A 26,362-nucleotide genomic window follows, 5' to 3' on the forward strand; every position below is an offset into this window, starting at 1 on the left:
AATTATTTAAGACTTGTATGAAAACTGTATAGTTCTATCGTTAAGATGTACAATGTATTGGATGTTAAACTGCAGTACTGTTGGCATAGATTCATTTATTGATTTCTAGCTGTTATTCTAGTGTAAATACTTTATATTAATTGTCCGTATATAGCGTGGGTATTCAAAAACCTAATGGTTTTCTGTTCTACCTGATGAGGTGCACCCACCTGGTGTCCCAGGTCTAAATCTGTCCCTGATTTCAAATGTAACGCATCCAGTGAAACACCCTTCGAGGTCCAGAGTTGAGTTTGAGGGATGTATATATTTTTTTATATTCTGTGTTTTGTCTGATTGTGAACTACCTCTGCTACCTGCTGTAGTGCTGACACTGCCCTCTAGGCTGGGTGTGTGTTACTGCCTCCCCCATGCTGTCACAGCATGCCTAGCCTAGTTCTTCTCACAGTGCCAAGCCATGCCACACTGTGTGGGGTGCAACAGATTCCAGTCAGACCAAGGAGACACCGGTCATGGCTAGCTGTTTCATCACAATACATAAGGTAAGCCATTTCACTTCATACATGATAACGTGTTCATACTCCGTGTGATGCCTGTTTAGAGTATGGAAGATCTCCATCCCAATCTGACTGACTGTCCAGGTGTGCAGTGTAGAAAATTTAAAAAGTGCGTAGGCCTGTTCGAAATCAGTAAAAATGCGTTGTCCTTATAAAGTTCGAACGATTCGATTTTGACTGGTGTCTTACACGCCACCTAAGATGCGTTGGTAAAAGTGGGATTAGTATGACGAGGTGAGGCATGTTCTGTAGTCTTACCTGTAAAAGGTACAGGTATTCTAGTACAATGTGAGAAGGGGGAGGGAGAGATTGAGAGTCTAGGGGGTTACTGGCAGCCCCTGTGTCCTGGAATGTACCAAGGCTTGTTTTTGGGGTGGGACACTATGACCTCAGGCTATGGGATGGGTGGGTGCGATTCGGTAGAAGAGAAAAGACTAAGGTAAGAACTACAATCAGTTCATGCCCAATTAATATGGACTCTGTTGTCAACTGTACCCACAGCAAGACGATGAAGTCAAGTGCTCATTTTGAATTATGTCATTGAGATGACAAATGTCCATTCTTGATCGCAGACAAATCTCTCTTATTTTTCTCCCCAGAGAGGAGAGCAAAAGAAACATCTAGTGGAATGCTGTTTCTTTAAGAGAGAGAGAGGGTGAGAGAGAGCGAGAAAGGGAGGGACCTCTTTGCCCTCCAGAAACCAGGAAGGGAATTGAGTTGATCTGCTGGCGCTTGGTTAGCGCATACGGGGCTTTGAGCAGCACGACAGTTAGAGAGAGAGGGAGGGAGAGGAGGGCTGACCCATAACAAGCACCACCACGGCCATCGCAGGTGAGCTAAAAGCACCCCCGCTTGCTTACACCCCGCTGTCTGCCCAGGGCCTGTCGACCGGAGGGAGCAGGCACAGAAGGAGAGGAGAAAGGAATGAGGGAGGGGGAGAGAGAGAGAGAGGAGAGAGCAAGAGGGGAGGGAGGGGGGGTTGTCGCAGACAGTAGTTATGGATATGTTTTTATTCCCGGTAAAATACTTATCTGATTCCTGCTTTTACCTTTTTGGGGATGATTCAGTTTTATTTGGTGTGTTTGAGGCATTAACTTTTTGGGCAGGTGGAAGCACTTAGAGGATGAGGTGGATGGGATGTGCGGGGGGGGGTTCTGAACAAGAGAAAGGAGGAACCAAAAATAATTATGTAGAACAAGGTACGATGACAAGCAAATGACAACTTTTCAGAATTTGTCATTCACTAAGAAATCATGCTTGGAGGGAAAAGTTACGAGCAATGTGTTTAAATATATTTTTGCTGGGTTGGTCCTTTCCTCCTCGTTTGGAATTGATCAGAATAGAAATGAGTCTTTAATTTGGTCAGGCCTCTTGAAGTGTGTTTAAAACGTAGACAGAGGGGTAGTCTCACTGAATACAGTGTTTGGCTGTGACGGTTCTGGCCGAGAGCCTTTTGTTAGTATGCAGCACGGCCCTGTTTGATGGCTGATCTGTACTTTTAATACCTGGCATCCTGCTAGCAACATACTGTAGTGTATAATTCTGCCCTGAGTGCTTACGTTGGAACAGGCTTGGAGCAGTGGGGGTGGCGAGGGACGGAAAGCTGGGACTCGTAGTTCACAGCTTGGGCTGTGTGGCAGGTCAAATAGCATTTAAGGACTCTACATCCCAGAGTGCCTTGCCCTTGGCCATACAGAAAAGGGAACAGCTGCCAGCCTATCCCAGCAAGGAGGTGTGGTGAGTGAGCGGCTGTCAAGCCAATCACAGAGTAGGAAGATATGCAAGAGCAGTGGGCTGAAAATAGAGGGGGGGGAGTAGGTGTCTGCTTGTGTGGAATCAGGCAAGGGCTTGCCTGTATGACTAGGGCCACTCGGAAGTTTCCTGTCTGCAAAAGCTCCAGTACTGAGGCAGCAGGCAGGGCCCTACCCAGACACGGAGACAGGAGAGCCGGACAGGGCCTGGGGAAGGGACACGTGCTTCTACCCAGCTGGTAAGAGCTCAAACTGCACTCTCTCCCCTGACACTGAGGAAAGAGAAAGGAGGAGGAGAGCTGAGGAAATAAATACCAGGTTCTCTCTCTCTCTCTCTCTGTGTGTGTGTGTGTGTGTGTGTGTGTGTGTGTGTGTGTGTGTGTGTGTGTGTGTGTGTGTGTGTGTGTGTGTGTGTGTGTGTGTGTGTGTGTGTGTGTGTGTGTGTGTGTGTGTGTGTGTGGTGTGTGTGAGAGAGAGAGAGTGGGATGGGGCTTCAGAGCTCCTGACCCACTTGCAGATAAAAAACTAATGAAAAGCTGGTAAATAGGGCACTGTTCAGAGCAGGTAGATCACACCATGTTTATAGAGACTGTTGTCTTAAAGATTTAGGAATACACACTATGACATTTTAACACTTTACTTACTGGGATGATTTAAAATGAGGATGATCTAAAATAATGTGATTGTGTGTAATGTTAGTGGTTATTAATGGTGTAATGGTTATTAATGGTGTTATTTATGTAATAAGTGAGTCTGCTACAGATGATATCTCCCTCCTTACCCTCAGGCACAGCTGTGACATGATGGAAGAAAATGTGACACCTCTTGTGGACAATTTCCCCTCATTAGTGAAGTGTAGAGAATGAGCCGCCACTGGAAACTTTGCCCACTGCCCTTGGGAACTCCTGTATTAGTTTATTAACTTTCAGTTGTTCTTCTCCCCGGCTGCCCACACCCTCCTTCAGTTGTTCTTTTCCCCGGCTGCCCACACCCTCCTTCAGTTGTTCTTCTCCCCGGCTGACCACACCCTCCTTCAGTTGTTCTTCTCCCCGGCTGACCACACCCTCCTTCAGTTGTTCTTCTCCCCGGCTGACCACACCCTCCTTCAGTTGTTCTTTTCCCCGGCTGCCCACACCCTCCTTCAGTTGTTCTTCTCCCCGGCTGACCACACCCTCCTTCAGTTGTTCTTCTCCCCGGCTGACCACACCCTCCTTCAGTTGTTCTTCTCCCCGGCTGACCACACCCTCCTTCAGTTGTTCTTTTCCCCGGCTGCCCACACCCTCCTTCAGTTGTTCTTTTCCCCGGCTGCCCACACCCTCCTTCAGTTGTTCTTCTCCCCGGCTGCCCACACCCTCCTTCAGTTGTTCTTCTCCCCGGCTGACCACACCCTCCTTCAGTTGTTCTTCTCCCCGGCTGACCACACCCTCCTTCAGTTGTTCTTCTCCCCGGCTGCCCACACCCTCCTTCAGTTGTTCTTCTCCCCGGCTGCCCACACCCTCCTTCAGTTGTTCTTCTCCCCGGCTGCCCACACCCTCCTTCAGTTGTTGTTCTCCCCGGCTGCCCACACCCTCCTTCAGTTGTTCTTCTCCCCGACTCACCTCAAGTAGCCCTCTTGGCATTGTGTAATTTGTGTCACAATGTATTTTAGCCTACTGTCTGTGTCTGTCCTGTCCGTCTGTCCGTCTGTCCGTCCGTCCGTCTGTCCGTCTGTCCGTCTGTCCGTCTGTCCGTCTGTCTGTCTGTCTGTCTGTCTGTCTGTCTAAAGACGTTGCAGGAAACATAACTCATTCTAATTCACGCATGCATATTTCTGGCAACCCATACTTGTTGGACTTGTTTTGAAGTGTGTGGGTAGGAGAGAGAGGAAGGGGCATATTGTATTGTAATAAAGACACCCACAACTGAGAGGTGTTTAGATAGCTTTCAGAGGCAGTTTAAAAAAATATATTCTTCTGTCAAATGTCAAAGTGTTCTGATGTTACTTTTGCTACCCCTGAGTACCAATTGGAAAAGGCTGCACTTACTTTCAGCCTGAATAAATTCCACTAAGAGGTTAAGTCGGGACTCTCCATGTTACCCACAATAGCATCCAGGGGAATTGCAGGGGACTTCAGTGGCTGTGGGTAGGCCCTAGACACCACCCATCAATTTGGCGGTGAGCATGTTGAATACAGTTTGATATTCTTGTATGTTGTGCACCATAATGCCCCAAACTAGCAGGTCCACAGTGACAGGAGGAGACAGGTTGCATGCATGCTTACTGACAGTCTTTGGAAGGCCTCATTTTGGGGTAATGTTGCTTTTGGGTGGTGCACTGAACTATAATCTTCCCCATTTATTAAGGGGGAACTCCCCTTGTCAGCAGCAAAATGTCCCACTGTTCTTGTCCCAAGTAGACAGGCACACAGACATGGCTCTGTCTGTTGTTGTTGTTGTGGAGTCTGGGGGGAGTGATAGGGGCTGTCCTGGGCCTGCTGGGTTATGAAGCAGCTCACATAACCTGATCAAATTAGAGGCTGAGATGCAGCCAGGGTAAGAATAGGCTGTTGTGTTGTGAGTGGGACTTCACTTTTTACACTTTCCTTTTACGCGGTGGGTTGTCTCCAAGATGTCACACATTTTTTGTCTGAGTAATCTATTGTCTGAGAAATCCCATGTTGACCTTGGTACTACGTATGGAGAGAGGAGTGTTCGCTTAAGTCTCCTGTGATCAGAGGGTAGCATATGACAATCTCATGGCTGGTGAGTTCCTGTCTCATTTCCAGACGTTGTTCTAGCCTTCTCAGCAGGCTGAAGGGGATGTGGGCGATGTGGTTGGCCAGCAGGGGCACAGCGCAGTGCAGTGTCTGGAAGAGAGAGAGAGAGAGAGAGGGATGGTCATCTGATAACAGAGCGGGTTCTGTTACACGCCTGTCACAGACACACAGGAAGTCCTCTGCACACAATGCACAGCCGCCTGCGCAGAATGGCGCAGGGCTGAGGGCTACTGCTGCTGGGCCTGGCTCTACTAGGGGTGCAGCTGATTTTTGTGCTACTGTGAGTTTGGATCCACTACTTCCTGACTGACAGCATGGCAGCGTTAGGGAAGTATAGTTCCAGCAGTAGAAGAGGTTGTGTCTCTGTTTGAAACAGTGCTGACATATTTGCAAGTCTGTTTCTGGACCAGCTAGCTCAGGCTGGAGGAGGGAGGCAAGGAAAAGCCAAGTAGCGCCTTCACTTTGGTTTACTTTACTTTGCTAGGAGAAGGGGGATGGTACTGTAAACCCATACAATAGTCAGTTATTGATTCCCGACAGTGGCTCTCCAGCTATCTCTTGATCTCTGGGGTAATGGTACCCTTAAAGAACTTAGACCTTTGATATGAAATCATAAAAATCTCCCTCTTCCTCTTGCACTTAACCTTTATTGACAAACATGATATAAGGACTTTATATAATGGTGTCTAACCCCTCCTGCAGTGTGAAGGGTTAGTTTCTTACAGGGGCTAAGAAAAGGTTTCTCGAGTCTCAGACACTTTCGAAGTGCATTACATTCACAGTATTCCTTGGTCTGATGTGAAGGTTGTGAGTTTGTTTAAGATTGCCTCGCCCACTACCTTTCAGTCAGGGGCATTGTGTCTGATTCTTGGCAGCCGTCTGCCGTGTTTCAAGTTGAGCAGCACAGCCCCACCTCCAGTTTTATCAGTTGTTCGCCCTCTTCCTGCTCAGGACCTATCAGGCTTGTTATCCCGGAAAGCCTGGCAGTAATGATTCACACAGCCACACTAGGCCAGGCTCAGCCTCAGTCAGAATCATGTTCTTCTTGGAACTGGCCAGCCCCTGCCCCCCTCCTCCCCATAGTATTTCTGATTATCCTGTAATATCCTCTGTGACATGACCTTGAACCCTGGTGACCCCGGGCCAGGGATTCCCTTTCTCTGGGCTCAATCAACTCGGGGCTGGTCTTAGCCCGTGACAGTCAGCCAGGGAAAGACAACCTGTTTGCACTCTGTTGTCTAACTATATCACCCACCCTATGCTTCTATGAGTTATACCCTAGTCTACTGTAATTGTTCCAGTGTGGTTGGAGTTAAATTATTCACAGATATACCTCTGATCCCCAACACACTTGCACTGCTTGTTCTGCTAAGGATGCTTGTTTTCTGGTTTCTGTGTTGCTCCCTTCAGCAGGGAAACAAAGAAGTGTGTGGTTGACTGCTCTTCAAAAGCATCATAGCAAAACACTGAGTTTCAGCGACTTTCATTTTGGTCATGTAAGGAACACCTGAGCTTGTCGTGGGTAAGGATGATAGTCATTTTACTCCAGGAATGAACTGTATGTGTCAGACAAAGACTGTAGCTTCTTTGATCCTGGTCCCAGTTGACCTGAGATTATATTTCCAATATAACGCACCACCCAGTGTATTACAGGTTTTATAACTACCAGTATAACCACACGGTGTCACTGTATTGGTCATTAAATAAGAAGGGTTCTATCTAGGACAGAAGCCCATTTATCACAGTCAGGCGTTAAAAGCCAAATAGACAAAGTTCAATAGAACTGAAACTGAAAGTCGATGTTCAGCTCAGAGTGTCTTGCATGGGATCGTCCCCGAAATCTAATCTTGATAGCTGTTCTCCACGTTTGCTGGGCACGCATGGTGGTGGTGGTGGTGGTGGTGGGGGGGTGTATGCAGCAGTAAGTAGTGGTTTGACTTGCAAAGCAGCACCCTGTGTGTGCAGAGTAGGATCTAGTAAACTAGGCAGGCAACGCTGGATCGGTGGTGGCCCTGGGAACTGAGACGTTGGGGACACCGTGTGGCACTGTGGCCGCTGTCACCCACAGCCATGAATAAGTGATAAGGAATGTTTCAAGCCATGAGTAGGTGTCAGGATCAGGTTTGTTTGCATTGTTGTTTCCTCCTCTTTCTCTCTGTGGGGCTCTCTGTAGGTTCATCCTGGCCCTGGCCTCTTCTCCTCTCCCCCTAGCTCCTGTGTACGAGACAGGACAGGACACACCTGCATGCCTCAAGGGTGACTGGGCTGTATGAGGTAGCCTATGAGACTGTTTTTAACTTCTCTCAGCCTCCACAGATCTGCGTGTGACCCAGGGTCAGGCGTGTATGTCCTGAGGATAATGTGTAAGCAGGTTTGCACCAGGGGCCAGCCTAGCAGCTTGGTGCAGTAAGCAGCAGCATCAGTGAGAGCAGGTTGACTTGGCTGAGGTCTCTGTGGGCTCACCCAGGATCTATTTCCACACTGTGAAGGACATGACCGTTAACCCTGCGGTTGCCTTCTCTTCTCTCTCTCTCTTTCTCTTCTCTCTCTCTCTTTCTCTTCTCTCTCTCTCTCTCTCTCTCTCTCTCTCTAGTCTCTCTCTCTCTCTCTCTCTCTCGCTCTAGTCTCTCTCTCTCTCTCTCTCTCTCTCTCTCTCTCTCTCTCTCTCTCTCTCTCTCTCTCTCTCTCTCTCATCTCTCTCTCTCGTCTCTCTCTCTCGTCTCTCTCGTCTCTCTCTCTCGTCACTCTCTCTCGTGTCTCTCTCTCGTCTCTCTCTCTCTCATCTCTCTCCCTCGTCTCTCTCTCTCGTCTCTCTCTCTCGTCTCTCTCTCTCCTCTCTCTCTCTCTCTCTCTCTCTCCTCTCTCTCGTGTCTCTCTCTCGTGTCTCTCTCTCTCTCTCTCTCTCTCTCTCTCTCTCTCTCTCTCTCTCTCTCTCTCTATCGTCTCTGTCCTCGCTCCCCTCCCTCAGCATATTCAAATGAGAGGTGGAGGATAATCAAATGTTCCCACGTCAGACAGGGCAGTTTTATCAGAAAAACAATGGGAGAAGTTGTAGTGGCGGTGTGGTCAGGTGCATATAAAATAGTAGGAGGTTAAAGGAGAAAGAAAGTGCTCTAACTTGGCTTGAGCCGAAATGAAAGGGCATTGTGTCATGAATAAAAGACACAAACTACTCCACATGGAACCAAGTGGGACAGTATTATTTCCATTTGCAAGCTTGTTTGTTTTAAGATTACCGCAAGACAGATGTACCGGTTTACCAGAGTAAAGCATTTAAATGTCACACATTATGAGGTGGCATGATTGACAGGTCTTGTTAAGGATTTTTCCTCTTTGTTGAAGGAGTGGAGTTAACATCAGAGAAAGTGCAATTAGGTTTCTAGCACTACCCAGAGATGACTTTTCAGAGAGCGTTACCGGAGTATGACCTGTGGTTAGTGTTGCTGCGGTGCCAGATCTCTAGGTGTGGAGAGAGGCGTTGCTTTGTGAGGAGGTGTGGGAGAGAGCCAAGCAGGGGAGAGGAGAGGCAGCCAGGTTGAGCACAGCTAGTGTATGCTAGTGTATATACCAAGAGGCTTAATCTGAAGGAATGTCATTTGAATGCGTTGCTCTTATAGAGAATAATCCCACTTGCCTCACCCCCTGCTGGGTCTCCCTGGCAGATGGAGAAGGGTGGGGGGGCTTTATTTAATGTGTGTGTGTGTGTGTGTGTGTGTGTGTGTGTGTGTTTGTCTGTGCTTGTGTAAGTGTGTTTGTAAATGGACAAATCAGGAAGGACTTGCGTTGCCGAGCCCCCCTCCCCCGCGCATTGCAAGCTGCAGTCGATCATTTTAATCTTACCCCCCCCACACACACACACACACACACACACACACACGTGAGCGAGGGGACAGCCTTCCTGAAACTTGGCACACAGTAAAGGGTGGGGTAACCGGCTCAGACCGGATTGACAACCTCCCTTTTTAATACCTTTCCCTCGCAGCTTGTGCGTGTCCTCCTCCTTCCAGTGAGGTTTTTCCACGGGGTCTGTAACCCCCGCCCCACTCCTCCCCCTTTCCTAACTGACACAGAGCGACGCACAGGCTGCTGTACAGTCCCGGCCCTGCTCCTCCTCCCAGCATGCACTCTGATCCTCCCTGCTCTCCCTCAAACTGCCCTTCACTCTCTCTCATGGTAATAGGTTCAGCAGTGGGCCAATACATCCAGCATTACAGATACAGCATGGATGACAGCTATTTCAACACTATGTATGGGAGATGTTGGCCAAAAAGGATGTATGCCATAGCTATACTGTAGTTTCTATTAGATTGGTCTGTGGAGCCAGTATGTCGGCCAGTAGCTGTTTGTCAGTGAAATCAATGGTATCTGTAGTGTTTGTATGGTGGTGATGTTACAACATGGCTCACCTCCAGGCCCTTCAGGCTCTTTAATGAACTCTGGGGCCTGGTGTTGTAGAGACTGTAGTGATGGGCTATTGGCAAGAGAAATCAGCCATTTTGAAAACTTTCAGTTCTTCAGCTAAACTGGCCAATAGGAACTGACATGATTTAATAGTGATTGATCTACATTATCAACTTTTATACCACGTTGGTTCTAGGGCTGTGAAGATACCAGCATCGTAATGTTTTTTCCATGGCGAATATGAAAACACGAAGCAGTTCACTCTTTTGTCCTTTTAAAAACATTTTGCGGGCTATAGTTTGGAAAATAATTAATGTGACTCTGGATGACAACATAATGATGTTTGTTTCCAACATTAGGTTTTTTTTCCTAAAAAGGTCCTTGCCATTACACATAAACGAGCATCGCAATACTGGTATCGTCGCGGACCTAGTTAGTTCAATGTAATTGAAAGGACGTGGAATAAACACTAATTCAACCAGTGTGTGCCCAGTGGGTATTAATGGCACGCCACATTATTGTGGCATTAATGAGCAAAATTTCAACACAAAATTATTTTCATGTATACTCACAGGTGTGAAGGCACTTTAAATTACTTTCTTACACAATTTCTGAATAACCACCAGCCTGAGGCACTTCTTATATATCTGGATGGTTGGAAAAATTACAGAGAAAAGATAATTTAAGAAGATCATTTACTGCATTTCTATATAAGGAGAAAAAAAAGATCAAATGCTGTTTAGAGAACAGCAAAAACAAGCTAGTGTAGGTTCATTCACCTCAGTCCATCTAGAAACACACAGCCTATTAGGAGAGCAGGCATGGTGGGAGGAGCTATAGGATCATGGACTCATTGTAAAGACTGGAATGGCATAGATGGAACGGTATCAAACATATGGAAACCACATTGTAGACTCTGTTCCAGTAATTAAATCCCAGCCATCACAATGAGCCCGTCCCCCTATAGCTCCTCCCACCAGCTATTAGCTATACCACTGTAATGTTATACTCCGGAAATGGGGGAAATATGAGAACTGAATCACACTGACACCTAGCATCAGTGACTGTTCAGTCAGTTGTAATGATGAATTGCATAAAATCATCAACTCTTTAGATGTATATCTCTTTTCTCAAATTACGTAGCGTTCACATTTGTATTCCGAGCCATTACTAATCAAGCTCCGCACAGACAGACATCAATGGAGCACATAGATGATCGTATTATCAATTATTAGACTATTACTTACGGGGCCTCCAAAGTGACGGTGTGGTCTAGAGTAGTCGCTACAGACCTGGGTTCGATCCCAGACTGTGTCCCAGACGGTTGTGACCGGGAGACCCATGAGGCGGCACACAATTGTTAGAGGAGGGTTAAGCCGGCCGGGAGGTCCTTGTCCCATCGCAGTCTAGCGACTCCTTGTGGCGTGCCGGGTGCATGCACGCTGACTTCAGTTGCACAGTGTTTCCTCTGACACATTGGTGCGACTGGCTTCCAGGTTAAGCGAACAGTGTGTCAAGAAGCAGTGCGGCTTGGCAGGGTCGTGTTTCAGAGGACGCATGGCTCTCGACCTTGGCCTCTCCCGAATCCATACTGGAGTTGCAGCGATTGGACATGACTGTAACTACCAATTTGATATCATGAAATTGGGGAGAAAAAGGGGTCAACAAATAGAATATAATTTACGATTCTGTATTAATATCAGCGATGTGGTGGTAAAAAATGATGGGTAAAACTATAAACTCCATGTGTTGCTAAAATGGCAAATCCGGGGGCGCAGGCGAACATTTACATTACATTTACATTTAAGTCATTTAGCAGACGCTCTGAACATAACGAGCAAACCACTGTTCATGATTCCATTCTTTTGCAAACAAGCAGGTGCGATTAGAACTCAGTCCTATGAAAAATATAAATGTTCTGAGCTTTGAGCAATATTTAGATTGATTTCCTTTGTGTACAAAATATATATATTTGTATTATTAAACTTTTTTTCAAATTCGAAAAAAATACAGTGGTCTGGACCTCGGTGTCCTCAAATGTTATTACCATATTGCTACTGTAATACCTACCAAATCCCTAGGACTTTGGGCTAGGAATTGAATTGGGCATCTGTGTATTGTGTTTTAAAGACTGAGAACTGATTCTCCCCTCCTTTTCTCCCCGTCTTCTTCCTCCCTCAGACAGGCAGACGGACAGACGGCAGGACGGACACGCGGGCGGCGGCTGTGATTGGCGGCTCTGCGGCAGGCTGGTGGAAGATGTCGTTGGGAGCCGGCGGAAGGGGCGGGCGGCGGCTCAGGGGCACTGGGGGTGGAGGAGGAGGGAGAGGGGAGGTGGCGGAGGAGGGCCTGGTGGGCATCCCCTTCCCCGAGCACAGCGCAGACATCCTGGGCAGCCTGAACAAGCAGCGCCTCAGCGGCCTGCTGTGTGACGTGCTCCTGGTCAACCAGGAGAAGGAGTTCCCCGCCCACCGCTCGGTCCTGGCCTCCTGCAGCCCCTACTTCTACAAGCTGTTCACCTCTGGTCCAACTGCCGACCAGCAGCACGTCTACTCCATCGACTTTGTGGCGGCCGAGGCCCTAGGCGCCTTGCTGGACTTTGCCTACACAGCCACGCTGACCGTCAGCCACAGCTCCGTGGGAGACATCCTGGCCGCTGCCCACCTGCTGGAGATCTCGCCTGTCCAGGAAGTCTGCACTCACCTGCTGGACACCAAAGTGCTCTCCCCGCCGGTAGGCTGGTCATCATGACAACGCTAACTTACCAACACTCCGTCAGCAATCTCTGTCTTACCATTAACAGTCTCTGTCTTACCATTACATCACAGGCGTATCAAAATATGGTCACTTAACAAACCTTCTTATCCAAAGTTTCTGAAAGTTAAAATACATGTATTCAGTATGGCCTCTGTGGAAACCAGTCAAACCACTCTTGTTTTGAGTTGTTAAAACAATTGTGTTGCAAGTGCCATTCTGGAGCTCCATCCAAATGCGCCACCACAGACCACGTACCACACAACCTCATCGCGTCACGCTAACAAACTAACACTCAGTCATCGGTCTTTGTCTGGCCATCACATCATGCTCTTTATTAGTGTCTCTCTCACACACTGCCAAACACACATCCACACCCTGGGGTCACAATAACACTGACCTCAAAACATTTACCCACGCTAAGCCAACACCAGTCTCTGAGTCTCAGGACAGGGTGCGCTTTCACAAGCTGCATTCTACAGACAAAACCTATCGCAGTTAAGCTACAACATTTGCATGACGGGGAGCGTGTAGAATAGCAGTAGCATGGCCATGTTCATAGTCATATATGTTTCTGTTGTGTGAATATGATATGCATGTGTCCACCCACATTCTATTAGACATTGTATGAGTGTAATGGAATCCTGTTTATTCTTTCGTAGGCGGGCAATGAGCGAGGAGAAGAAGAGGATGATGATGAGGAGGAGGCGAAAGATGGAGGAGGAGAGGTGGAGCAGGGGAATCGGCTGCGGGCCCAGGAGTATCTACAGTACTTCCAGAGAGGGGCCCACTGGAGCAGCAGCTGCAGCACGCCAGAGCTCAGGGACATGCCCACAAACCTGCACTTTAATCATGGCAATGGGGCCCAAAGCAACGGGGCCCCCGGGGGCCCCAGAGAGTACTACTCTCCCCTGGACCTCGCCCTGACCCAGGCCCCCACACAAGACCCTGAAGATGAAGAGGATGAGGATGAGGAGGACGAAGGGGAAGTGGAGCACTCTGAAAGTGGCAGGGACATGCTGGCTTGCGCCAGGGGTAACGGAGGGGGGCCAGGGGCCTCTTTCTACGTCCCAGCCCAGAACGGACATTTTTACCTCCCAACGAAGCCCAAACTGGAGATGGAGGAAGAGGGGGAGGAAGAGGGGGGGCGGGATGGAGAGAGGGGCTCGGCCAGCGCCCTCCTGCAGAAGATGATGGACTCCATCGAGAGGCAGAAGGAGCGGGCCGCGGCTGGGGAGGAGCTGGGGGAGGGAGAGGACCCGGACGTGGAGTTTTACTTGAATTACTTTAACAGCACGCAGCACGAAGATGCCGCTGCCGCCGTCTCACAGGGACTGCTGCCCCTCTGGACGGCACGGGGCGGCTCTAGCCGAGAGAGAGAGAGGGGGGGAGGAGAGAGGGGAGGAAAGGGAGGAGAAGAGAGAGGGGGTGGAGGGGAGAGGAAGATGCGCTCCAAGGCCTTCCAGAAGTGCCCCATCTGCTCCAAGGTCATCCAGGGTGCAGGCAAGCTACCCCGCCACATCCGCACGCACACGGGAGAGAAGCCCTATGAGTGCGCCATCTGCAAAGTGCGCTTCACCAGGTACGCCCTAATTAATGCATTGACCACCCATGTCACATCTACTCATGGTGAGGAGGCGTGATGGAGCAAAAACAAGACCACTGTTGTCCTACAGCCAAGGACAGTCTTACTTAGCATGAGCTATGTTAGCTTAGCCAAATGTTTGCTCTCTGTCAATTAATTAATTAATTAATTTACTAATGTACTAATTAATGTACTATCCTGAAATTAAAGTGAGAAACATAGCTGAAAGCATAGTAAACAATTTTTTTATTTAACTAGGCAAGTCAGTTAAGAACAAATTCTTATTTTCAATGACGGCCTAGGAACAGTGGGTTAACTGCCTTGTTCAGGGGCAGAACAACAGATTTTTACCTTCTCAGCTCGGGGATTCTATCTTGCAACCTTTCGGTTACTAGTCCAACGCTCTAACCACTAGGCTGCCTGCCGCTCTGATGTCCCCTATCTATGTGGTAATGTAAATCATTTTGCCAAAACCTTTCTGGAAAATGTTAATCAGAGATGAACATGTTTAATATTTCATCTAGTGGAGGTAATCAGGGTGTCATGAAGACATGTTTTATAAAGACATGGCTCATGGTAAAGTCCTGGAATGCTAACAGGTGGTATAAAAGAGGGTTGTGACACGTTATCTAGGAGGAAGCTGCTGTAAAGTTTTCTGTTCTGATATTGACGGGGGTTACAAGCCGAGCGGTGCCCTATCTGTGCCAATGCCGGAATTTGAACTTGTGATCCCTGGTTTTGTTGATTATTGCCCACGACAAAACCGACTGGACCTCTCTCTCCTCTCCCAACCGATCAGCCCTCTCCTTCTCTCTCCCCTCCCAACCGACCAGCCCTCTCCTTCTCTCTCCCCTCCCAACCGACCAGCCCTCTCTCTCCCCTCCCAACCGACCAGCCCTCTCCCTCTCTCTCCCCTCCCAACCGACCAGCCCTCTCTCTCCTCTCCCAACCGATCAGCCCTCTCCCTCTCTCTCCCTCCCAACCGACCAGCCCTCTCTCTCCCCTCCCAACCGACCAGCCCTCTCCCTCTCTCTCCCCTCCAAACCGACCAGCCCTCTCTCTCCTCTCCCAACCGATCAGCCCTCTCCTTCTCTCTCCCCTCCCAACCGACCAGCCCTCTCTCTCCCCTCCCAACCGACTAGCCCTCTCCCTCTCTCTCCCCTCCCAACCGACCAGCCCTCTCTCTCTCTCCCAACCGATCAGCCCTCTCCTTCTCTCTCCCCTCCCAACCGACCAGCCCTCTCTCTCCTCTCCCAACCGACCAGCCCTCTCCTTCTCTCTCCCCTCCCAACCGACCAGCCCTCTCTCTCCCCTCCCAACCGACCAGCCCTCTCCCTCTCTCTCCCCTCCCAACCGACCAGCCCTCTCTCTCCTCTCCCAACCGATCAGCCCTCTCCCTCTCTCTCCCCTCCCAACCGACCAGCCCTCTCTCTCCCCTCCCAACCGACCAGCCCTCTCCCTCTCTCTCCCCTCCAAACCGACCAGCCCTCTCTCTCCTCTCCCAACCGATCAGCCCTCTCCTTCTCTCTCCCCTCCCAACCGACCAGCCCTCTCTCTCCCCTCCCAACCGACTAGCCCTCTCCCTCTCTCTCCCCTCCCAACCGACCAGCCCTCTCTCTCCTCTCCCAACCGATCAGCCCTCTCCTTCTCTCTCCCCTCCCAACCGACCAGCCCTCTCTCTCCCCTCCCAACCGACCAGCCCTCTCCCTCTCTCTCCCCTCCCAACCGACCAGCCCTCTCCTTCTCTCTCCCCTCCCAACCGATCAGCCCTCTCCTTCTCTCTCCCCTCCCAACCGACCAGCCCTCTCTCTCCCCTCCCAACCGACCAGCCCTCTCCTTCTCTCTCCCCTCCCAACCGATCAGCCCTCTCCTTCTCTCTCCCCTCCCAACCGACCAGCCCTCTCTCTCCCCTCCCAACCGACCAGCCCTCTCCTCTCTCCCCTCCCAACCGACCAGCCCTCTCCTTCTCTCTCTCCCCTCCCAACCGACCAGCCCTCTCCTTCTCTCTCCCCTCCCAACCGACCAGCCCTCTCCTTCTCTCTCCCCTCCCAACCGATCAGCCCTCTCCCTCTCTCTCCCCTCCCAACTGACCAGCCCTCTCCTTCTCTCTCCCCTCCCTCTCCCAGTCCTTAGCCAACTAATGAAATCTGTCTGCTCGCAGTCAGGCTGCCCTGTATTTTAAGAGCACTACCTCTTCCTTGAATCTATCTTCTTAATGAATGAGTCAATGGACTTGCATTGGAAATAGATGCACACTGAAAATACCCAGGACTAGGGTTGCAAAGGGAGGGTATATTACTGGAAATGTTTGAAGTTTACCAGAAAGCTACCAGAATGTTGGTAACTTTCAAAGAATATATTGAATTTTATCAAATGACATCTAGTGGGCTTTTGGGGTACTTCAGATTATCACAGGTGTGTGTAATTATCTCTGGCTCTCTTGTGTGGCCTTATCACATGTAAAATATATTTTTTAAATAAATACAGATGACAAAGCTGTAATACATTATTCTGAATATAAACCATCACCTTAGCATTTAATATGAGCGTTTCCACATGAAATATCCTTTATATATACATATTTTGATATACCCTTTGCGCAGGCGGGCGAGTCTGATCTAAATGTGCTTGCTTCTAAATGCAGCCTATCGGCAGTGAAGTGGGAAGCGGGTGTTGTAATCTTAATCCTATTTGATCAGGGTTACGAGTGTGCTGCTTTCGCACTGTAATAAACCACTCCTGTCCTTTAAATATTTCACCCTGTGTCACTCACTGTATGTTTGTAACCATGGTAGCAGTAGTGCCCCTATGTGGCTTGTGTGGGTGCTAAGTAGTTATCTTAACTCCGGAGGTTTGTTTAGGTGCACTCTGGGTGTTAAAGGGCAGGATGGCAGAGAGACTGATATTATGACTGGGTGGGTTAGGTGAGGGAAGCTGAAGGACTGATTCAAATCCAATGTTTTATTGTCACATGCGCTGAATACAACAGGTTTAGACGTTACTGTGAAATGCTTACAATGCTGTTCAAGAAATATAGTTTAGAAACTAAAGTAAAAAATAAAATAAAAAGTAACACAATAAAATAACAATAACATGGCTATACGTATACAGGGTTACCGGTATCGCGTCAATGTGGGGGGGTACAGGTTAGTCGAGGTAGTTTGTATATATAGGTAGGGGTAAAGTGACTTTGCAGAGATAATTCACAGGGAGTAGCAACAGTGTAAAAACAAAGGGGGGGTCAATGTAAATATTGTAGTAGCAGTAGCAGAGAAAACAGTCTATGACTTGGGTGACTGGAGTCTTTGACAATTTTTAGGGCCTTCCTCTGATACTGCCTGGTATATAAGTCCTGGAGGTCAGGGAGCTTGGCCCCAGTGATGTACTGGGCCATACGCACTACCCTCTGTAGTGCCTTACGGTCGGATGCTGAGCAGTTGCCATACCAGGCGGTGATGCAACCAGTCAGAATACTCTCGATGGTACAGCTGTCAACCTTTTTGAGGATCTGGGGACCCATGCCAAATCTTTTCAGTCTCCTGTGGGGGAAGCCTCAATTAATAAAGTAGAGGGGCCTGAACTTGGCACTAGTAAGGTGTACAGCTAGCTGTCCTACTTTTACAAGATAGCACTTCTACAGACTGTAATCCTAAAGTGTATGTTTTGTCTTCTAGTTTAATTTCACTGAAAACTTGCTGCTGATATTTTAAGAGGAGCTATTGACCCATTGATTAGTCTCACTTTTTTGGGTTTGTCCAAAAAAAGTGACAAGAGAAACTAACGCTTCTGCGACCCTTAATCTAAAATAAAGGTTCAATGAAGAAATATACAGTTTCGTTCACAAGCATTTTTGTTTAATTGAGTTTATTTCCACTTTCCAGTGTTATATGTGATATTCTTTGAAGGTAGCGGCACCAGAAATAGATTTCCCCTGAACCTAGCCACACTGTCTGTGAACGTTGAGCTCCGGGCCAGGTCTCTACATGTACTTTGAGAAATGGTGTAGATAACTGTAAGTGAAAAGTGTGAAGGAAAAAAAATAAAGTAAAAAATAGTTCTACAAGCAAAGAATCTTCAATTCCAGCATGGCTGGAACTTTACGAGGCCTTTCTTCCACAATATCCACATTAAGACCGTGTGACCACTACTATTATTTTCCAAACTTTTGTATTTATTCATGGCCTGTCCTCAAATGACCTTGCTGCCATGGCAGAGTAAACAACCTGGAAGAGGTCCATTAGGTGTTATAGTGAAGGAGATAGACACAGGGAGACAAACAGCCTCCATAAGCACATTCACCCTGGACAAACACCCTACTTTAAGATCACATAACAATATGTACTGTAGCCACAGGCATGTTTTAAATTGTCATTTTTCAAGATTGTGATTCTTAGCCTATTGTTTGGTTAATGGTTGTAGTTTGCTTCTTATTTTAACAACCCTTGTTGCTATCGGAGTTCCTACTGTACTAATCAATTCTGTTGTTTTTCTGTACTGAGCCTCTGTGTTCTTCCTCCGCAGGCAGGACAAGCTCAAGGTTCACATGCGTAAGCATACGGGAGAGAAGCCTTACCTGTGTACGCAGTGCGGTGCTGCGTTCGCCCACAACTACGACCTGAAGAACCACATGCGCGTGCACACAGGCCTGCGGCCCTACCAGTGCTCCAGCTGCTTTAAGACTTTTGTGCGTTCAGACCACCTGCACCGCCACCTCAAGAAGGACGGCTGCAACGGCATCCCCTCCCGCCGTGGCCGCAAGCCTCGTGTGCGGGACCCCGGGCTCCTGGACGTCCCTGTGGGGCTGGTGGGCCCCGGCCCTCGGAGTGGCAGGGGGAGACGGCGCATGGAGGCGGCTTCAGCTGCGGCGGTGGAGGGGGCCTCCAGGGCCCATGCACACAGTCCTCAGCCCCAGGAGATGGCAGGGGAGCCGGGGGACTGAGACAGGGAGGGACGCTGGACGCCATATTCATACTGGGACCCTGAGGGGCCGCCACCAAAACCAAGGGAGAAAAGAACACGCTATGAACAACGGCAAACAAAATAAACACAACAACTAACTATTCCTCTATATACCAAATCAGGTTGTCACCAATCTAATATTTTCCGTTTATTTTATCCCTTTGCTTTAGGAAACAGAGTAGACACACACACGAGTCAGCGTTCTGTTAAAGAGCAAAGAACGCTTCAAATCACACCTCCATGATGTCTCCTTTCTGGGTAATTTCTGCCTCATCTGGGTTTCTGTACATTTGGCAAAAGTGCTTAAGCTTATGTATAACCAAACAACAGAAAAACCTGAGAAACTATGCAGTTAAAATAGATTCTATTGGTTTGGACTTCATAGCCTTCAAACTTTGAGGTGTCCCACATCTATTGGCTGCTGCATTGGTGAACGGAGTGTGATCTCTCATATTCAGATGGAAAGCAACCAATCTTTTTCTATTCTTTTGCATTTCTACAATGTACAGTTACTATAGAAATAGTAGTATTGTCAGAATATGACAATATATGCAAGATTAACTCAACCACACCTCTGATGCAGAAATAATCATTGTTTTCAAATGCTCCAGAAAGAATCAGACAAGGATTTGATTTAAGTGTCACTTACTCTTTAAAATATATTTTTAAATCTATGGTTCATCTTTTTAAAATGTTAAATGTCGAGTTGAATCCACGTTTGGGGGGGCTCTTCCATTGCAGGGGTAAGGACCGCAAGAGCAGGGGGGGTGTTTCTAAAGCACTACTATGGTCATGTTGCCAGGTGACCACGTCGTTGACCACCAATCACAACCCTGACATTTCAGCCTTTCTATTTTCTTTTTGATTTGTATTCATTTTTTCCCGTTTGTTTGTTTCTTGTTTGAGTTGACTGCTTTGGGTACTTGACACTTTACATTTGTATACATGTAGATACGTTAGGCGGTGATTATATTGGTCCCTTTTTAATGCTGAGATATATTAGCCTACCAATTGGGGTTTCCTTCAGCTTGATGTCAGATTTCTCACAGAGTGAAGCTTGTGGGTGAAAGAGAAAAGAAACTGTATGAATGTTAGAGTATATTGAATTGAGAAACCCATTGGTCCTAAACTTAACACTTGATTGAGATGTATAGAGTTGCTGCCCAAAGAAAGAAGAGTTACTCGCTATGTGCTTAACTTTGTGCAGTTCTGACAGAATCTTCCCTGGCGTGAGGAGAGAGGGCAGTGTCTAACCAGCAGCAGGTTGAAAGAGACCAAAAGCAGGCATAGACAGAGATGAGATGAGCACCTTTTTTATATGTTTGCACAGCTTTACTAAAGATATCCCAACAGAGAGATGTATATTTAAAGGGGGTCGTCAGGGAAAGGAGGTGTGTAATAGTGCGTATTCCAATCTTTTGTTTTGTCCTGGGGACCACGAAAACCGCGAGGCAACCTGTGTGGTGAAGAGAGCAATAAATACCTGTCCAAGTTGGAAGGCCAAATAAGTGCGCAACTGGGTGTTGGGGGATGGGTGGCGAGGGGAGGGCGAGTGGAGGGGGATTTCACAATGTCTGTTGCATTCCAAAATATAATCTCCTCGGCACAGCCATGTTTCCAGGCAGAACGGGTTCAAATCAGGCCTTCTCTCTCCCACTTTAGTCCTCCAATGCCCCAAAACCAGCCTGTGGAGTGCAGGGTATTATAGAGCCCTGGGTAGAGAAGGTCTACTCAGTGGCTGACTGGACTGCTGCTGGGTGTTTGTGTGTGTGGCAGCCGGGGTCTTTTCTCTGGCCACATCAGTGCAGTGTGACTCACTCACAGACGGGCTGGGAGTGTCAGCAGCTCCTCCAGTTGTGGGCACGTTCAAACACGCTCCCTAAACTGCTGGCGCACTAAAAACCAGGCAGACACTAAAGTGGGCGAAAAACATGAGGGCAGCCACTAGATGTTGCTCTACAGACTTATGACGTGTGTTCGGTATGGGCCACTGGCTCACATACATCTGGACATGTTTGTCTTGGTCAGTACACTCTTAACCACACAGAGGAGAGGGTGCCGTGCCAGTGACTTAGATCCAATTCCCCTGCCATTGCTGCAATGCGGTGTCCTGAGTATCAGTCCTTTGCACCTTAATGGGAAAGAAGCAGGTTCTGAATGCACTTTGTTACTGAGAAGGGCACTTTTGTCAAAGAAACGGGTACTTTGAAACAAAGTAAGGCGAATGAGCTTAATATCCCCAACGCGAGTGCTGCCGTTAAGCTTGTTTTCTGGTTTTGTTCAGTTTTTGACGACAAGCTGCCAAAAAAGAAAGAAATGTATGTGCGCTTTGGATCTCTTAAGAGAATTCAAGGAAGGTTCAGAAATTAACATGTTGGGTTTTGTGACCATACAAACTTTTAAAAAGAGAAAATAACCCCATGTAACTGATTGCACTTGAAGTTAAGTTTTGGTTTTAAAAAATATATATATATAGTCTATATTCATGTCTTAATGCAGAGCAGGGGACGAGTGGAGGGGGTGGGGCCGGAGTGTGTGTGATTGGTTGTGCATGGCTGGAGGGTCTCAGGGCAAGCCTGGATAAACAAACTATCTCCACCCATCTGTTCACCAGCTCCCCTCTCATAGCTCCACATATTATCGCAGGGAAGAAAACACAGTCAGACACCAACTCCAACTGCACGGCAGTTCCATCATACACATACTATTTTCCAAGTAGTGGCTAACTAAGGGGTGTGTGTGTGTGAGTATACTTGAAACATCCACACACCCTAAACCATCTTTTCCATAGCTTTTCACCGCTTTGTATTCTGTTGCAATCTTTATTTCCCTGGGATTTGTTATTGAGCAGTTTGACTCCTTTTAGATGAATGTATTCATTAGTCTGTCAGTGTGGACATCTACAATGATCAAGTCAAATACTAGGAGGTAGTAAGGGGTGGTTGATATGTATAGCCTGAATGCCAGGAGCTCGGTGTAGGGTCATGTATATGCACAGGTCTGATGAAAGCCATAGTTCGGTAAGGTGTTAGGCTTCTAAGTTACCCCTCCCAAACATATGTAACCATTTAAACGGCTGACATTCTTGGGCCTTAGTATTGTGATTTCAGTTGTATTCCTATTTTATTTCTTTATTCTTTGGCTAAGCCAAAATAGACCCAGATTGCACATAGGACACTCTTATAGAGATATGCCCCTAGTTGCTCTTCATGTCTGGTGTATAATATGAAAGTAATTCCAGACATTATATCTAGAATGAGACCGCCTCTGACCAAGCCACACACCAACGAAGCCCACACCCTCGATATGTATGCAGGAAATTGTGTGGAATCATACACAATATTTACTTGAGTTCACATTTCTCCCTTTATTTCTGTGGACTTTACAATGGTGGAGATGGAATAGCTTGTCCTTTATGTCTTTATGTAAAAAAAAAACATCTTAAAGGTTCTGCTACAGCATTCCTCCTTTTTCTAACCAACTTTATGGCTGTTTTTGTGTGGGTGGGGGTCAGGGTATGGGATGTGGTTTAGGGAGGGTAGGGTATTTTATGAGGTCGGGCAGAGGGGTGTTTTGGGTGGGGTTGGGGATATAAAGCCTGATAGCACTGGAAATAGTGCTATAGCTGAGACAACAAGAGTTTGCACTAAAGTCATGTCCTTGTCCTGCTAAGGGTAGGAGGGCATGAGACCTCAGCAAGGCCCTTGAGTTTCCATGAGCACAGAGTGTTACACACTCAGCGGTCCAACACACAGAGGTCATCCATTCCCCTAACCAGCAGACTTGATCATGTAAAGGTTCTTCTGAGAAGTATACCAACATTAATTAACCAAACCAAAGCAGAAAAAGACTGTGATAAGTCATTGCACATAAGCTGTCTTATCATGTTGAATGTATACAGCAAAGCCTGAAGGTGCTTTGAAAGTAGTAGAATAGTTCACACAGAGGAGACTAAAGTCATGTAACTACAGCGAATCTGAAACTCTCCCTCCATGTTTGAAATGTTGTAAACATTCAGACCCTATATATAACTTATATAGCTACCTCTGGGAGGTAGTATGACAACCCTCTGAGCAGTGTGTTCAGCAGCAGTGTCTAGATAAATTCAGGTGTCCTTTAGGTAGAGTGAGTGTTCTCTGGGACTCTGTGGCCTTGTCTGAGGACTAAGCTTTGTTTAATGGGTCGAGTAGCAGTCTGGGGCTCTGTTTGTCTGTCTCGCCAGGAGGACATGGGACATGGGTGAGAACTGGACTTAAAACAGAAGGAAAGCAAGAACCCCTCCCTCTTTTTAATTGTCGAACACCTTCATCTAACTTCCTAATGGTTAGTTAAAACATGTGGATGTTGAGGAGTGTGGCTGAAAATCTCTGGTGAGCCACTCTCAATCAAACTCCCACTGTATTGTTTGATCAAACTACTATGACTTACTTATAAATGTAAGAAGAGGTGAACATATGAACTAATTGTTCTACTGGTTGATGTTGTGGTGTAGTTCTCTGCTACTTCCTTGCCCTATGTTCCCATGGTCCCACTCCTGGTGAGACCTCCCAGGCTCAGCCCCTGACCTCTGTTACTCCGACACACGCTACACTGACAAGGTGTCTCACAACTCCTTCAAGAAGACTTATTGTTGGTGTTTATCCAAATCGTCCTGATGTTTTGTTCCTAAGTTATTAAGAAAAAGAAAATAACATGTCTGAAAGCATTAAAAACTAGGCAAAACATTTGATAAGAATTATAACTGTAATAATCATAGAACAGGAGTGGGTAATGGTGGTGGAGGATATGTTTTGTTAGTGGTGCTGCACACCTGAATGTCCAGGCTGGTGAAGCACAGCAAGCTGAGGATGACATATGTAGTATGGCACAATGCACAGCGTGGCTCTGGCACTGGCACAGCTATCCCTGGGGCCTATCAGAGGCTATTGGCTGGTTGGTCGGCCAGTTTACTGTAGGAGTCACTGGGGTACAATGGTTTGCAAAAAGTGGGAGAGACCAGATCAGGGAAGTTGTGCTGTGCAATGGTTCAGGTTGCCCCTTCTTGTTGTGTTTCACTGGGAATTATATGATGTTGCAAAATGGTGGACGATATAGGGGAGTCACAGAACTGGTGATGGGGAAATTACAGGGGAATGTTGATTATCTACTTTTCTGTTAGTGCTTCTCAGGTGGAAAGCAACACTGCAATGCATTGCGTTTCAATTTCTGTTTCTGTTCAGTTTGTGATTTGACCCCAGTAACATCCATTTGTACAATTGCCAAATTGTACCAATGTTTAACAAAATGGTTCCCAGAATGCAGAGCGGGGAAACAGTTGGTTCCCCATTGCCATGTGACTGTGACCCCTATTGCTTTACCTAATGTTGATTCAATGGCTTGTCTGTGGGAGGGAGAGTGCTGAGAAGTCTGTGTTAATCAGGTTGAAACATGCATAAAAGTATCTGGGTATGAGAAGCACAGAGGGGAGGGGAGAAGGGTGGGTTGTCTCTCCAGACCCTGGTTTCCATATCTCTAAAGACAGGCCTTTGATTAGAGATCACAGGCCCTCAGCAGGGGAAGCTGAGGGAGGGAGGGAAAAAGAGACTCACTTGTGGTTTAAAGCCACCAACCAATAGAGGATACATTCCATAACTTCATACAGTAATTCCCGCTTTTGAGTCTTGGCGTGGGGAGACGGAGGGGGTAGAGGGAGAGGAACAGTCAGCGTTTTACAGCCGAGTGTTTCAATCTGTCCATTCCACCTCCTACCACCCCCAGTCTGACAGACAGACAGACAGGCAGGCAGTGAGCTCGGCCTCTCGAGGCTTGGCCGTCCGACTGCCTGAATGTCTCAGCTTCTGCGATTGTAACAAAGCACTTTGCGAAAGGCCATCCAGAATATTGTTTGCTGTTTTGGGGGGTTATTACTATTGTTATTATTGTTTATTCTTGTTGATATTTTTATTTCATTATGGATTTTTATTTAAATGCAAAACTACATGAAAATGAGAACTTGAATATTTGATATTTGGGTTGAAGTCCATTCGAGCTACCGCCCCACTAGGCCATACATACACCTCTGGCATACACACAGTCTCAGCTAATAGATGCAGCTCAGTGGGGATACACTCGGAGTGAAAGGGTTTTAAGGCAAGGTCTCCTTCATCTCCACATACAATCTCTTTGGAAAACAAGTCATATAATCTCATTGGGAGAGTTGCGCTGCACAGAAACTTCCATAACAGTTGAGAAGCTTTCTGAGAAGGCTAACTGGGTAGTTCTACTTAATGTCAAACATGCAGTACTTTGTAGGTTTAAAGCTCATTTATTTGTATCTCTCACGTCACTTACACATACTGGTTCATTAATGTATGTGGTGTCTCTTTGCTGTACAATAGTGCCCCTTGTGTAGCTAGAGTAAATTGCTGGATCTGGTATCCTCAAATCATTCTGAGACATGAAAATAGGAACGACCAAATTTTTCAGTCAAATCAAAATGAGTTTTAGCAAAATAGAGTAGTATGCAGACATGTAGCAGAAGTGTGAGGGAGAAGAGAGTGACTATCCATTGTAGATTGATTTCTAATTGTAAAAATCACTATTCATCCATTCTAGTTTAAAACGCTGGGGCAGCAGAGTATTCCCTGTCTGTCAGGCTTGGATGCTAAAAACCCTGTCCTCTTCAGAAAAGTCATTTTCATTAACATTGTCTGTCAGTGTATTTTGGAAGCTATGCAGGGCTATGCAGGGCTAAGCAGGGCTAAGCAGGGCTATGCAGGGCTATGCAGGGCTATGCAGGGGATAGGTGGTTCTGGAGAATTTGCACTTTTGGCTACAAAAATAAATTGTATTGTATATGAGACCACTAAATCCACACCGTCTAAACCATATAATTCCATTTGTTTTGTTCTGTTTTTCTCTTTGTAATATATCCCAAAATGTCTGGCGTCCTTGGTTGAAAGAAAATACGATCTTTCTATTAAAAAAAAACAATGGTTGTGACTTGTTTGTCTGCATGCAAATGTTTGTTTATAACTAAGAATGGACACTAGCACATGCATTCAAGAGCAAGCCTCTGGCGATTGTCAGGCAAATGGTTTCTGTCTCTATTATTTTGCCCACACACTAAAACCACATCAGATAGCCTTCCCAAGTATAAGTTTCTCATCAAATATTATCTAAAAACAGCTAACAGTACTGCAATAGTTTTCATAGTTAATGAATATGTATTTGTACATTCAGAATGTTTTGCATTTCATTATTTAGTCTAAATCTGCTTCACTTTAAAATCATCCCACTGAAAAATACAGCAATCCAACCTGTTTGTGAATTTTTAATAATTAAGAATATTATACATTACACATGTACCTTAACTATCAATGTAATGTCCGAGAAATTATTGCTATCTTTTACAGTATTTTTCAATCGCTTTGGTGCTATTTTCACACGTATGTTGTGAATTATCAAAACTCTTAGTACAAAACTCCAAACTGGTAACACTTGTAATGCAGCAAAACTTTTTCACTATTGAACCAAAATATAAATTTACTGTGGAATACCATGAGCATAAAACAATGATATATTCTCAAATGTTTTTCTTCTTTTAACAAGTTTGTTTTTTTC

The 26,362-nt window shown here is 46.8% G+C and overlaps 1 protein-coding gene across 1 annotated transcript; it reads left to right on the forward strand.

Moving 5' to 3' along the window:
* Positions 1-385: 385 nt before the first annotated feature.
* Positions 386-25,741, forward strand: LOC118359233 (zinc finger and BTB domain-containing protein 7A-like). Its single transcript, XM_035737625.2, has 4 exons — positions 386-539; positions 11,644-12,195; positions 12,879-13,798; positions 18,323-25,741. Exons 1-4 carry the CDS (start codon positions 510-512, stop codon positions 18,738-18,740), a joined length of 1,920 nt encoding a protein of 639 aa, XP_035593518.1. The 5' UTR covers positions 386-509; the 3' UTR covers positions 18,741-25,741.
* The last annotated feature ends 621 nt before the right edge of the window (positions 25,742-26,362 follow it).

The sequence above is a fragment of the Oncorhynchus keta genome, chromosome 26 (assembly GCF_023373465.1).
Source record: "Oncorhynchus keta strain PuntledgeMale-10-30-2019 chromosome 26, Oket_V2, whole genome shotgun sequence".
In the NCBI taxonomy this organism is placed as follows: Eukaryota; Metazoa; Chordata; class Actinopteri; order Salmoniformes; family Salmonidae; genus Oncorhynchus; species Oncorhynchus keta.